Source organism: Populus nigra, chromosome 19 (genome assembly GCF_951802175.1).
Source record: "Populus nigra chromosome 19, ddPopNigr1.1, whole genome shotgun sequence".
NCBI classification, from domain to species: domain Eukaryota; kingdom Viridiplantae; phylum Streptophyta; class Magnoliopsida; order Malpighiales; family Salicaceae; genus Populus; species Populus nigra.
This window is the reverse complement of record NC_084870.1, coordinates 11,978,654-11,993,096: the sequence shown is the minus strand read 5'-3', so window position 1 is coordinate 11,993,096 and position 14,443 is coordinate 11,978,654. Positions and strand designations below refer to the sequence as shown.

The following is a 14,443-nucleotide window of genomic DNA, read 5'->3' as shown; positions in this document are numbered from 1 at the left end:
CAAGCCCCAACCAACAACCATTGTTTTGACAACGAATACTGTCACACTGCAAAACTATCTAAAGTCCAGAAAAGACCAACGCCAATTTTCTTTTCAAAACCTTGTTACAATACGCAGTAAAATTTACATTCCGAATACGAAGCATAAATCGCTCCATTCTTCTACACCAAACATCCATCTGACAACCTTGATGAAATGTAGAAGACAACAATAACATGGTGGGCAAAAGAACGAGGCCAAAACATAACCGTTGGTGTCAACTGAGAAGTAAAAATACATCTTACGAACCCCTTGAAGCTGTGCATCATTCAGAGATAAACACATGCTTCTGTCAAATTGTGGGGCTTGCCCAGTTTTTTACCAGTTAGAGTAACAGTGCATCTAACACGATTATAAAACTTTGACTTCACCAATCTTCCCAGAATGTAGGCCCTGGACCTCAAGGAAAATGTCAGGTTAAGAGGCACTGCAACTTTGTTTACATGCTCTCTAGCATCAGCAATATGGGGCACCCCTCCATAGAGGGGAACTTGGGAACTGTGCACCACTGTCACCACTGTCCTCCGGCTCTTCCTCGGCTGAGAGAACTTCCTCATCTATTTTATCGACCCACAAAACCATTTAATTAGACCCAAATAATAAGTAAAGGGAAAAAAAATGATCTTAATCCAACAAAATCCACAAATTAAACGAGTAAATATTAACAAAAACTAATAACTTGGATTACTTATTCTATGAACTTCGCATTCAATGAGGGCTCAAGCACATTAACATGTAATTGAACCTCGATGATACGGTCCCCTCACATGCAAAGACAACTGGGACACAGACCCTTAGGAGTCCCATGCAAGTCCAACAACAGTACTGGCTTTTCAAGATCAACCATGTTAGAGATTTTTCTTTCCACGGACCACAGCTCGAGGCAGATAAAATTGACAAAACAACAGCCAAAATAAAAGATTAAAGAAACCAAATGCATCTATCCAATTCAAGCTAGCTAATGGGTTCCACTACACTTCCCAACAAAAGAAACTGGATTAAAGTTCGTGGCAGTTTTTGCAGTCTTTCACAGGCACTCCAAATTTGTAACCAATGGCATTCCCTCAATCCTTCCATGTCGCATTTCCCAAGGTATCCTCGGGACCCTTAAACCGCTAAAGTCTGACGACCTAACAAAATGTTGACCCCGCCCCATCAATGTTGTTCACAGTGACCATGTTACCCGTATCATAGCCGTTATTACATGTGAAAACCAAGGATTAAGAAGACTTTAGAGACGTGTAGGTAGCTTAGACTATAGAAGAGTTTACCTGCCCAGAGGCAAGTTTGAGCTGGAAATAGTGAATTTCAAGAGGGGTAGAGGTGACATGGACGGCGAAGAAGGTAGCGGGATTTCTGTAATGAATCTTGACCGTGGAATTTAACGACAGCATGTCTGTTGGCACTCCTGTTTGATCATTCCCTGCTTGAACATAAAAATTCTCGAACACCATGCTCTGCTTAAAAAGAACACACAGAAAAGCACCTTTTTAATCACTTTAAATTATTTTATACCTATGCTTTAATTATTTGATTTTTACTGCTGGTTAACTAAAAATGAAATAAATTAACATGATGAAAGGCTAAAAAAAAAGGGATTACGCAAACCTAAGAGCAGCGGTCTAATCCTAGCCCAAATTATGCCCTAGGCATCATCACCAACTATTCAATTTCCCATAAGACCTCCAAAAAACGAGCCACTTAATTGACTCGGTTGACACGCACCGATTCAACTCGGTAAATTTTTCAAGATAAAATAAATAAAAAAACGTACCTTGACTGAAATTTCTGGCTTGTAAGCCTTGCTTGCACCCCACAAGATCAAACAAAACACGGTAAACAGCATAACAAAGAACAATAACCCCATGAAATACAACCTCACTTTACGTGCACCACCCCCACCATCCTTTTCATCATCGTCATCACCATCATGATCATCTCCATCTCCGTCATCAATCCTTATATGTTTCCAAGCAGATAAACTTCTTGGCATCTTGAGTGAATTAGAAAATCTTGACGTAGATGACTCACGAGAGTGGTGAATTGGTGAACAATGGTAGTAAAGGTGTGGTGGTGAGACGGTTGGGCTTGACCCATAAGACATTTTCTCCACATCATGGTTTGATGGACTTTGAACGTAGTAGACTGGCCTTCTTGGTGACCTCGGCAGCCATGATGTGTCGAGACTGGTTCCATCTGAGTCAGTCTTGGCGTGCATCTTTTCTTTTCTTTCCCCTTGAAAACTGCTTTGAGAGAGATAAAGAGAAGAAGATAGATGTGTTAATGTTAGGGATTGGAGTTTTAGTGTTTTTGTTTATGTGGGTTATGGCATTGGACAGCCAGAAGAAGGAAGGTGATTATGATATGATGCCGGGACAAGGTAGGGGCAGGCAGTGGCAAGCAAAGAAAGCTGACACCGGGAGAAGGATCTATAAAAGGGGTTTGAGACTTTGAATCACGAGACGGGGCAGCTCTGGAGAGTGTAATAAAATCTACTGACAAAACCTTACTCGAGGAGGGTCAGCTGTTATGAATATGAGCTCTAGTTGCCCGGATCTATTTCTAAAAGCCTGGTGGGTTGGTCTCCGATCCTACCTTTCTAGGCCAGGTTCATCACTGATGAGGACTTCCGCAACGGGTATAAGCCCATGACTAGTATTGATATTTATTTAATTTGAAGGGTAGTATTTATTTCCATAATTTTTTTTTACGCCGCCGCAGGCTGTAAATTTATCTTTTAAAAAAATCTCTGGCTAGGCAGATTGTTTTCTAACAAACTTTAAAGTATCAATCAAAAATTCATATAAATAAAAAAATTAATAATTATTTATGTAAATAAAAAAATTGTTAATAGTGACAGAAAAAACTGGAAAGATTAAGAGATAAATATGAACCAAAATATTTAATATCGCAGTACTGGTCATTTACTCAATTGTGTTTAATGAATTTATTTAAAAAAATCAATATGTAATATAAATCAACACACGTTAAATTTATTAAATAAAATAAAATGAAAAAAATTTATGCAATGTTATACATATTAAAAATATTACAAGAAAATATTTTTAATTTTAAAAATAATTTTAATTTATATAAAAAATTATAAATAAATCACATTAACCTCATAAAAAAATTATACACACTTAATATAATAAAAAATAATCACTTTTTCAAGAAAGGCTAAATAAATTAAAAACAAATTACAAATAAGGGGTATTAACCTAAACATAAATGGAAATAATATTTTTAAAACTAAATATAAAAATCAATAATTATAAAAATTATAAAAAAAATAAAAGGAATAAGACAGGTGATGTGGGCCTGCCCCACAAAGAAAGTGCCCATGTGTGGGCCTTGTTTTTTTTCTGAAATTAATAAGACGGATGATGCGTCGTTCATATTCGCTTCTTTTTTGACAAAAAAAAATAGATAATACATCATCTAAAATCCTCAAAATCCAGCTACTGTGGTGGCCTGAAAAACAAGGTTGCTAATTTTTTCTTCTATAAACCTATTTTTCATAAGAAATACATAGAAAATACCATACGAACCTTGCTAAGCAAATTCATAACCTCCAAAAACAAAACAAACGGCGTCAAGAACCAATATTAAAAATAAAAAAATATTTTTGAGCTCAAATCTATATTTTCATGTACTTTCAAGATCCAAAATCATATAATTTGAACTCCACTGTCTATATGGAATCATTTGGTACAAAAAAGAACCATTTTTGTGGTCAGATTCGTCACAATGAAAACTCTCTTTTTAAATCGAAAGCTAGCGAGTCTCTCTTCCCACACCAAAAAATATCTAAAAATGATAAAAATAAATCTTAATATCAAAATAAATTTTCATAAAATTAAAAAGACTAGTCAACTAATAGATTAAAAAAATAAAGGATTAATATATACTTTTCAAATAAATTCTAAATAATCACATGTATTACCTGAGTTTTTAACTCTTTTTTTAATTCAACCATTTCTCCAAGATAAATTACAATGAAATGTTTAAAAAAGTTCAATTATATATATAAAAAAAGTAAGAATAAATTTTTTATTAAAAAACACTATTATAATCCACAACTAATCATGAAAAGGTAAAAAAGGTAAGAAAATGTACACTAAAGATGAACACAATGAAGAAGAAGTTAAAATTTTCACGAGGATCAAAAAAGCTTGAATTTTACGTTATTCCCGTTGTGCTCCTTATTTTGTCTGTCTGAAATTATAATAGTGATGATAGTTTAAAGTGGTTTTTATTTAAAATTATATTAAAATAATTTTTTTTATTTTTAAAAATTATTTTTAATATTAGCACATTAAAACAATTTTAAAACATATATAAAAAATTTATTTTAAACAAAAAAAATCCAAATTTTTAACAACACGGAACACACCTTAATCTATTTTGTTTGGTTGCTTGAAAGTTAAATTCATTTCTTATATGAAATTTTATTTTGATTGGTCCACATGTATGACAAAACATTGACTTTTGAGTGGAAAAGGAGAAGATTTGGAGAATTTCGGAATCCTTTGATCAAGGAAGAGGTACGGAGATAGAATTTTCACTCCTAATTTATTGGTTTTTCATTTTTTAAATGGAACATTTCAATATTCCTAACATAACGCAATCACCGCTTTGAAATAGTTTATTTTGGTATTTTAAAAAATTAATTTTTTTATTTTAAATTAAGTTTTTTAGATTATTTTAATGTATTAATATAAAAATATTTTTAAAAAATAAAAAAATATTATTTTAATATATTTTAAAGTAAAAAGTATTTTCGCTATACTTTTAAATTTTCTCTAAATTTATAAGTTTGGTTTTATGTTTGATAAATTTTACAGACTTTAACAAGCGAGCTTTTAGTCTATAATAGGAGTTTTCGATTTAGTGCGATTCAATTTTTTTTAGTTCCATTCCATGTAAGTTTTTTTTTTTCTAAAGTCTTGAATTTACACGAACATAGCTGATGTTTTTTTTTTAATTTCATAGCTAAAATTTCTCAACAAATTCAAAAAACTATTTGATCGCTTAATTTTGGATTGGATTCTACAGATATTTTGAACAATTCAATTAATTTTCTCGCTAGTAACAATATTTTTCAGTAAAAGATAGAATTAATGTACGAATGATGATGTTTTTGTTCGTGACAGGGGTTGATTTTAATGTTTTTGTTCAGATATGCATGAGATTTTGGGTTCATCACTTTTATCGATGTTTCGAAACCAAGGATTGTTTTTAACCACCAGTTAATTTTTTTCACTGGTGGTCGTAGTTCTTGAAGCGTGCTATAATTATTTAGTTTCTGACGAGGAGGAGTGTGATGTGTTTTTTTTTAAAATATATTTAAATAATTTATTTCTTTTAAAAATTTATTTTTAATATCAACACTTTAAAATCATAAAACCGATTTTCTCCGTTTCAAAGTTAACGGTTACAAATTACAAATGTGAAAGAAGAAGATTTTATAACCCATCACTAGTCAACTGGGCCTCAACACTTCCACCTCCATTGATCTGTCCCTCCTCAAACTCCTTGATCAAATCAAGATCAACATTCTCTTCAGGCTCCCACGTGGCCTCATCAATATCCGTCCATTTCACAAGATACTCATTCTTCCCATCATCACCTAGCCTCTTACCCACCACTCCCTCCGCCACGGCATACTCTAACCCTGCCTCAAAATCCATCACCAAATCCTCCCCTATAAACTTTGCTTTCACCCACTCGTTATCACTGCCATCCTTCCATTTTACCAAATACTCCAAATCCTTCCCTTTCCCTCTTTTCTCCAGTATTTCCTGTACCTCAGCGTACTCGAATATTCCCTCCTCTAAGTTTCTTATTACACTTTCTAACCCCAATCTTCTCCCGAATTGCATTGGGTTCCCTTTTGGGGTCACTCTTAAAATTTCCTTGGCCAAATCCAAGGGGGTTAATCCTCTATCATCCTTCACCTCAGGATCAGCACCTAGGTCAACCAATAACTTCACGACACCTGGCTTAACATAGCCAGCTGCCATATGAAGAGCCGTCAGGCCACCACTGTTGTCTCGATGATCCAGTTCAGCTCCAGCTTCGGCTAGGAGCTTAACACACGGCTCAGAGCCGAGCCCAGATACAAAAAGCAAAGCTGTGCGTCCGTCACTATCCACAGCATTAACGTCACGTCGTTCATCTTCATTCTCCGATAGAATCTGACTAAGAGCCGACGAGTCGGCCTTCTTGGCTGCTGTCCACCATAGCGTCTCGTACTCGGCCACCACATCTTTAGCTATGAAATCTGATGGGACCCACGAGGGCGCATGGCCGTCTTTCCACTCTATGAAGTACTCCATGCCTTTACCACCTTCAACTGCTCTGCTTCCGATGATCTTGCTGACTTCTCCATACGACTCGTCGTCTTCGATGTTTTGAGTTGTTTCTTGAAGTGGGTTTTGTGTTTCTTGTTGGTCTTGGATAGCAAAGAGTGTGAAGGAATTGTAGGGTTTTCTACCATGGTTTGGTTTGAGGTGTGAAGGAGATTGATAGGAAAAGAAAGAAGAAGGGATTGTGAGTTTTGGAGAGAGCTTGAGGCGTGAAAGAGCTTGGTTAACAAAGAGAGAGTCCATTGATGAAGCGAAGTGAAGGATTTTGTTCCTCTTTTTTTCTTCTCTTTTTTAACCTTTTTAAGTATTTTTGGTTAAAGAAGTGACTGAATTTTCATTGGTGGGTTCTTTTGTAATCTGAAATCTTGGGCAGGAGAGATGGAGGGAGGGGGAGAGAGAGAGAGAGGATAAGAAATCCCATCCATTTGCATGGTTTTGATTATGGCATGGGCAGGGGAGCGATGGAATTGTGGTGTTGAATTTGTTTGGTTGGTCTATGTAAATTATTGGAAAAACCTTTTTTTTTTGTGGTTAAGAATCAATACGACTACAAACTGGGTCGTTTATTCTATGGGCAGGTGATGGCCAATGGTGGTAAACACAAAACAAAACCTATCAATCTTGCCAATCTCTCGTTTTATTCAGTTCTTATTTCCTCCCTTTTAATACAAAAAGAAATATGGATGTAAAAGAATAGAAAAGAAAAACAATTCATGTCCATTATGGCATTGTGGCTATGGTTGTATAAATGTTATTAAATCAAAAGTATTATTTTAAAGTTTTTAGTTTAAGAATGTAAATAAAATCATGGTGACCGTGTTTTCAAACAAATATTTAAATTATTTTTTTGTGATTTCAAATAAGTATTTATTTTTTTTTTGGAAAAAAATGCATATAAATATTAGTTTCCTCCCATATATTTTGAATATTTTTAGAATAAAATCAATGTATAAGATTAAATAAAGTTTTATTAAGTGATCTGAACAAATCCTTTTGTTTTCAAGCAATTTTAATACATAAGCACACAGCTTGTTGAGTTCAGAAGAGAATTGTAATCAACGCCAATGAAATATCAGCTGTGAACATGATAGGGGTTATCTTTCCATGATAATTAAGCTAATGGTATATATAAATATGAAAGTTTTCCCTAGTGGTATTGGCGACATGCAGGCAAGAATGGCTTCGAGAGACGGGCTGAACATTGCGCGGGAAGAAATTAACCAACTCAGGGCCATGGTGAGTTGACTAATGGCGACGACGACGACGGACCATTTGACCATGTTTCTCCGCCAGTTATTCTGCGCATTCCAAACCCAATGTTTGTTAGTGGAGACGGGCTGGTTCTATGATTTGAGAATCTGCATATCAATCGTATACTTTGCTCCAGGTATCTATTCAAACTTTTATATATAGTGCTGCTTCTAAGCTAGCAGCTCTACCCCAGCAAAAACAAACCAACATTTAAATGCTTGCTCTAAAAAATAGTGCTGATGGCATCTTCATCAACTGTGTTGAGATAACTAAACCAAAGTTTCCTGATATATTACATTTAACATGTTACGCATGGCTTGCAATCTAAGGTCCAAGCTGGACCGCGCGAGCTTTTTCCCCAGAGTGTCGGGAAATAAAATGGGATGTATTCTTTAAGTTAACCATGGGAGAAACAAGGAGATTAGCTTAACAAAACAAGTACATAACATCAGGGAGTACACAACTCAACATGAAAAGAAGGTATACAACTTCCTTATTACACCACAATTATGGTGACTGCATAGTGCTATAATTAAGAAGAGAGGCTCAAGGCACTTCCTTATTATTACAAATCAACGACTGGAAATATGGGAAATAGAAGTAAGTATCTATGAAGGGTTCACCCATTCTTGAGACTGAAGATCCTCCACAAGTTTTTTATCCAGGTGGAATGCTGTGGTGAGAACTTCAGGATTGATAGGCCAATTGGCTCCAAAGATCGCGTTTGCTACCGTGTTTACTCCAGGATTTTGGCTTGTTAGTGCAGCAATGGCAACTGCGGGGGTTTTTCCAACATTCATTTGAAAGTGAACGAGGCCAAATGGAAACACAAAGAGATCTCCTGGTTTCAAAATCTTTGAAAAGAGGCGATGATCTGGGTTTGACGTGACAAAACCAGCATAGAGCGTGCCTTCTAAAACCAAAAGAACCTCCGATGCTCTAGGATGATAATGTGGAGGGTTTAAGCCACCATTTGGTTCAAAGTCTATACGTGCCAAAGATACACCGAGAGTATTAAGCCCTGGCATTAGATCAGCCGTTATGAGATTAACATGCGCTCTAAGTTGAGTTGATGTGTTTCCAGGAACATTAAGTCCCGAATACGAGAAATCATCCGGGGTGGCAAAGCTTGGATTCTTGCACAGTTTTCCATTAACAACCACTGCACACACAAGCAAAGTTTTAATATTGATATATATTATTAGTTCGTCACTCGAAAATATAATGATTTTATAAAGAAAAAGGAACGTTGCATGGTCCTAGACGATCATACGAGCCCCACAGGGCCGGCGCCGTAACAAATTCTATGTGCGAGCATATAGAACTCGACCAAAACTGTAAAATATACATAGATCACTCATGTTGGATTGGGATTTGAGATCTTAATTAAAACTCAGATGAAACGTTGAAAAATAGCAAAAGTGAGAGAGAGAGAAAAAAATGATTTACCAGCAGAATCAGCATCATTTATTCCTACACAGAAGTCTTGGAGGGGGCTGGGATCATAGGCAGTGGCGAATGAGGAAGCCAGAGCCAAGAGAGCAGAAACCATTAGCATACCGACAACTTTCATCGTGCTTAATTTCTCTAGTTCGCTACCTTGGATTTTTTTTTTCTAGTATCGTTCGTTGGTCAAGGAATGAGAACTTGCATGCAAAACCTGGGTATTTATAGAAGAGTAATTATACTTGTTTAAGAATGGGTCATAGGCAGTGGCGAGTTTTGTCTTGAACATTGAAATTTGACAATTGTATGCGGAAACTGGTTCACCAATATACACACACCTTCACTAGTTAAATTTACGTTCTTGGCGCAAAATATATACGACAACAGTTAATTAGCCAAGGAGAGCTCGTGATAAAACAAAATTAATCACGACAACAACAACGCCGCCTGGAGCCTAATTATACGACTGAATGGAGGCAAAAGACTTGGACCCTGGGGCCCGGGCAGAGTGACAACCTGACCACATCATGCTTAACATAGATCGTGTTTCATTTTAAATTATTTTTTTTTTATTGACGTTGATAAACTCAAGAAATTAATTCGAGGAATTCATCTATAGTTTAATTAGCTTTATCAAAAACAGTCAAGTCAAAACTAAAAAAAAACTAAAACTGTGTTATTAAAAGTTAATATTATATGTTTTTTATTACTTTTTTATATGGATTTCAAAAAAAAAAGAGAGGCTATCACACCAAACTTCCAAATACTCAATTAGGCCTCGTTATATTTTGGCAAAACAAATTGTTTTTTAATCACATGTATTAAGAAGAAATCTGATCTTAATTACCTAACTATCAAGAACTTCTAGATTTTTCAATTCTTATACTCGGAGAGAGCGTTTTCATCTTGTAATCTTCTTTCTCTGATTTTTCATTCCGTGAGCAAAATATCCAAAACCATATATATTTCTCAGCCAACCTATTGTGTCGTCTTAATTTTTTTATTTTTTTTGGTATGGTTTTTTGATATTGTGCTTCATACGACGCTAGCTACATGAAGTTAACGAAATCCCCTGGACTGAATGAAAGCTTGTGGTTTGCGCACACGATTATATATTAACTGACAGAACTCAACGAGTTCAGGTTAATTATACTTGATCATGAGACAAACAAAAAAAAAACATAGTGCATCATTTTATTTTATATTTTACGCAGATATCCGGGTTAGTTTACGTGTATTTCGACCAATTCTACAAGCTCTAAAATTAACGACCATGTAAGTTTTTAGTAGCCATGAGAGAACCCGAACTCATGACTGTTGTGAAGCAAACTCAAAACATGACTAGTTGAGCTTCCCTTTCGTTCTTGATTATAGAAGTGTTATTCTTGTTCAAAGGCTCTAATCATATTGGAATTGTATTCTCATACATATAAAAAAAAATATTCAGTACATCTCCAAATACACTGCTATTTTTTTCAAGGAATATTGCCATCTTCAAGAGACATGCATGAAATGATAAAGGTACCCTTTCATGCTAGATTTCTATGCAAAATGGTGATGAGAATTAGTTGGCATAATTTTATCATTTTCAAACGAGAATTTTGTTTTTTTCTTTTGATTTTCTTATTGCGGATGTTAAATAGTCATGTTTATAGGTGCAGGCCCGGGTCTTAATTTCCCTGGTGCGGCTAGACTTCATTCATTTTTCCTTTCAACTCTTAACAATCTTCGTTGTTGTCTTGGCCACTGCCACTTTCATCATTATCTTTTTGGTCTTTAAGTACTGCATATTCTTTTCATGGCTATTCACACCATTCAATCTTTCAATTTGAGTAGTGCCAAGTTTCATATATATTTTGTGGATCGTCAACATGAATCGACTTGTGCGTAATGGACAATACAACGTCAAGAGGACTGCTCTTCTTCAATAGCGTTACGTCCATAGTTTGTGCACACTTTTGTTTTTATTTTCTGCTCTAGTTGCCACCCAGTGTTGTTTCTTTGATAAGGAGTGAGGACCTGCATGGATTATTATATATGTAGGTGTTTATAGACGAGCACAAGTACTCTTCCCAGAAATGAACCCAAAGAGTGTTGAACTCGCCAAATCGATCGTCTACATTTTTCAATTCCTAGTCCTCTGAAGATGGTGTCTTCATCTTGCTCTCTCCATGCTCCTGTTGCCTTCAAACTCATTTTGGATGTTGCCTTTTCTGCTGTCTATGACATTCTCGATGCTATTAAGGGTTCAGCTAGCATATACCCCAATGAGTCCATTATTCTTCATCAGCATTGGTAGCAATGATATTCTTAGCTATTACCATTCAAACACTAGTGTACCCGAGCAAGATTTCATGTCTGCTTTGGAATTTGAATACGAGAAACACTTGAGGGTAAGGTCTTTCCTGCCTGTTTGGTCCATAATTCTATCATATTGTTCAAAAACATACTGGAGCAACTTTTCTGCCCTGTTGATTTTTGCAGAACCTACTTAAGCTTGGAGTAAGAAAGATTGCTGTGGAGTTAAGAGGTCCAACGGTGAAGGCATCTGCTACAAAAATGCAAATCTCTGCTCGAGTCGCCATGAATATTAATTTCAAACAATTGGCTGAGGCTTGGATAGCCAAAACTAGTTCTTAAAGATCCCTCCACGACAGTAATTATAAGAGCAACTTGAAGGAAATGGCCAAATGAAAAGGCCAAAAAGAAAAGAAAAAATGATTTTTATCTCTTATTTTTACAGCTTGGGAAATAGAGAAGAGTCAAAATAGTATTTTTATGTTGGAGAGTCATTTCTATGTATTCATCAAAAGTGTTAAAAATTTATTTAGTATATTTATATACAAAAAAAGGGTTTTCATTGGAGTTGTAGTAGTTAGTTGCAATTAATAAATAATTTTATTAATATCAAATATATTAAATAATTGGTTTTTCTAAAAGGTTTTTTACTATTAAAGTATACATAACCAAAAAAAAATTAACTATATATATTTATACTATTCAAAAAAACTATTTTATTAAAATAGTGTCTCCCGCCCCTTGGAGATGCTATTAGATATTAATTACATGCTTGTACAATATGTTAGTATAGTTTATGTCACTAGGAACTTAAATCTGCAGCCATAATCTATTTTCTTGTAATGGCTTCACTTGATTCATGATTCATCTGTCCTCAACAAATAGCAAAGAATAAATTAAATGGTTAAGTTATTGACATGGACGTAAAGTTTATATGTTTTATAGATTAAATAGACAAAATAAAATTCAAGAAAAAGACTAGATATGTTCATAACAAGAATAATCATAACTTATATTTCTCTTATAAGGTCAACTTGGTTGCACCAGTGAAGATCGGAAACTCATCAAATTAGGCACAGAAAAAGTTGTTTTTGGATTTTTCTTTATTTTCAATGTTATTTTCCAATTGTACTTGCCTTTTCTAGTTAGTTTCAAATTTCTTTTTACTCTATATAGGCTAGGTCAGTTTATATTTACTGAATTTCTAAATTATATTAGAGTTTCTTCTACCAATTAAGAGACTTGAGAAACCCTAAAAAGATATTATACTTTGCTCCAGGTATCTATTCAAACTTTTATATATAGTGCTGCTTCTAAGCTAGCAGCTCTACCCCAGCAAAAACAAACCAACATTTAAATGCTTGCTCTAAAAAATAGTGCTGATGGCATCTTCATCAACTGTGTTGAGATAACTAAACCAGAGTTTCCTGATATATTACATTTAACATGTTAAGCATGGCTTGCAATCTAAGGTCCAAGCTGGACCGGGAGCTTTTTCCCCAGAGTGTCGAGCAATAAAATGGGATGTATTCTTTAAGTTAACCATGGGAGAAACAAGGAGATTAGCTTAACAAAACAAGTACATAACATCAGGGAGTACACAACTCAACATGAAAAGAAGGTATACAACTTCCTTATTACACCACAATTATGGTGACTGCATAGTGCTATAATTAAGAAGAGAGGCTCAAGGCACTTCCTTATTATTACAAATCAACAACTGGAAATATGGGAAATAGTACCAAGTATCTATGAAGGGTTCACCCATTCTTGAGACTGAAGATCCTCCACAAGTTTTTTATCCAGGTGGAATGCTGTGGTGAGAACTTCAGGATTAATAGGCCAATTGGCTCCGAAGATCGCGTTTGCTACCGTGTTTACTCCAGGATTTTGGCTTGTTAGTGCAGCAATGGCAACTGCGGGGGTTTTTCCAACATTCATTTGAAAGTGAACGAGGCCAAATGGAAACACAAAGAGATCTCCTGGTTTCAAAATCTTTGAAAAGAGGCGATGATCTGGGTTTGACGTGACAAAACCAGCATAGAGGGTGCCTTCTAAAACCAAAAGAACCTCCGATGCTCTAGGATGATAATGTGGAGGGTTTAAGCCACCATTTGGTTCAAAGTCTATACGTGCCAAAGATACACCGAGAGTATTAAGCCCTGGCATTAGATCAGCCGTTATGAGATTAACATGCGCTCTAAGTTGAGTTGATGTGTTTCCAGGAACATTAAGTCCCGAATACGAGAAATCATCCGGGGTGGCAAAGCTTGGATTCTTGCACAGTTTTCCATTAACAACCACTGCACACACAAGCAAAGTTTTAATATTGATATATATTATTAGTTCGTCACTCGAAAATATAATGATTTTATAAAGAAAAAGGAACGTTGCATGGTCCTAGATGATCATACGAGCCCCACAGGGCCGGCGCCGTAACAAATTCTATGTGCGAGCATATAGAACTCGACCAAAACTGTAAAATATACATAGATCACTCATGTTGGATTGGGATTTGAGATCTTAATTAAAACTCAGATGAAACGTTGAAAAATAGCAAAAGTGAGAGAGAGAGAAAAAAATGATTTACCAGCAGAATCAGCATCATTTATTCCTACACAGAAGTCTTGGAGGGGGCTGGGATCATAGGCAGTGGCGAATGAGGAAGCCAGAGCCAAGAGAGCAGAAACCATTAGCATACCGACAACTTTCATCGTGCTTAATTTCTCTAGTTCGCTACCTTGGATTTTTTTTTTCTAGTATCGTTCGTTGGTCAAGGAATGAGAACTTGCATGCAAAACCTGGGTATTTATAGAAGAGTAATTATACTTGTTTAAGAATGGGTCATAGGCAGTGGCGAGTTTTGTCTTGAACATTGAAATTTGACAATTGTATGCGGAAACTGGTTCACCAATATACACACACCTTCACTAGTTAAATTTACGTTCTTGGCGCAAAATATATACGACAACAGTTAATTAGCCAAGGAGAGCTCGTGATAAAACAAAATTAATCACGACAACAACAACGCCGCCTGG

The 14,443-nt window shown here is 35.4% G+C and overlaps 4 protein-coding genes across 4 annotated transcripts; all 4 read right to left on the bottom strand.

Moving 5' to 3' along the window:
• Positions 1–65: 65 nt before the first annotated feature.
• Positions 66–2,679, bottom strand: LOC133679851 (uncharacterized). The gene is made up of 3 exons (XM_062102566.1): positions 1,814–2,679; positions 1,311–1,496; positions 66–596 (listed from the first exon to the last, which is right to left on the bottom strand). The coding sequence occupies exons 1-3, from the start codon at positions 2,255–2,257 to the stop codon at positions 309–311; spliced, it is 918 nt and encodes a 305-aa protein (XP_061958550.1). The 5' UTR covers positions 2,258–2,679; the 3' UTR covers positions 66–308.
• A 2,761-nt stretch (positions 2,680–5,440) lies between these two features.
• LOC133679120 (signal recognition particle 43 kDa protein, chloroplastic-like) lies at positions 5,441–6,839 on the bottom strand. The gene has a single exon (XM_062101629.1). The coding sequence runs from the start codon at positions 6,651–6,653 to the stop codon at positions 5,508–5,510; it is 1,146 nt and encodes a 381-aa protein (XP_061957613.1). The 5' UTR covers positions 6,654–6,839; the 3' UTR covers positions 5,441–5,507.
• A 1,243-nt stretch (positions 6,840–8,082) lies between these two features.
• LOC133679397 (germin-like protein subfamily 1 member 13) lies at positions 8,083–9,286 on the bottom strand. The gene is made up of 2 exons (XM_062101980.1): positions 9,111–9,286; positions 8,083–8,823 (listed from the first exon to the last, which is right to left on the bottom strand). Exons 1-2 carry the CDS (start codon positions 9,232–9,234, stop codon positions 8,270–8,272), a joined length of 678 nt encoding a protein of 225 aa, XP_061957964.1. The 5' UTR covers positions 9,235–9,286; the 3' UTR covers positions 8,083–8,269.
• Positions 9,287–12,967: 3,681 nt separating this feature from the next.
• Positions 12,968–14,171, bottom strand: LOC133679430 (germin-like protein subfamily 1 member 13). The gene is made up of 2 exons (XM_062102030.1): positions 13,996–14,171; positions 12,968–13,708 (listed from the first exon to the last, which is right to left on the bottom strand). The coding sequence occupies exons 1-2, from the start codon at positions 14,117–14,119 to the stop codon at positions 13,155–13,157; spliced, it is 678 nt and encodes a 225-aa protein (XP_061958014.1). The 5' UTR covers positions 14,120–14,171; the 3' UTR covers positions 12,968–13,154.
• Between the last annotated feature and the right edge of the window lie 272 nt (positions 14,172–14,443).

Excerpts from the sequence above, each read along its gene's own strand:
- LOC133679851 (XM_062102566.1), bottom strand. The coding sequence starts at position 2,257 with ATGCACGCCAAGACTGACTCAGATGGAACCAGTCTCGACACATCATGG. Across the intron at positions 1,497-1,813 it reads AGCCAGAAATTTCAGTCAAG|AGCATGGTGTTCGAGAATTT; the intron begins GTACGTTTTTTT and ends CTTTTTAAGCAG. Across the intron at positions 597-1,310 it reads TCAAACTTGCCTCTGGGCAG|ATGAGGAAGTTCTCTCAGCC; the intron begins GTAAACTCTTCT and ends TCGATAAAATAG.
- LOC133679120 (XM_062101629.1), bottom strand. The coding sequence starts at position 6,653 with ATGGACTCTCTCTTTGTTAACCAAGCTCTTTCACGCCTCAAGCTCTCT.
- LOC133679397 (XM_062101980.1), bottom strand. The coding sequence starts at position 9,234 with ATGAAAGTTGTCGGTATGCTAATGGTTTCTGCTCTCTTGGCTCTGGCT. Across the intron at positions 8,824-9,110 it reads AAATGATGCTGATTCTGCTG|TGGTTGTTAATGGAAAACTG; the intron begins GTAAATCATTTT and ends TTGTGTGTGCAG.
- LOC133679430 (XM_062102030.1), bottom strand. The coding sequence starts at position 14,119 with ATGAAAGTTGTCGGTATGCTAATGGTTTCTGCTCTCTTGGCTCTGGCT. Across the intron at positions 13,709-13,995 it reads AAATGATGCTGATTCTGCTG|TGGTTGTTAATGGAAAACTG; the intron begins GTAAATCATTTT and ends TTGTGTGTGCAG.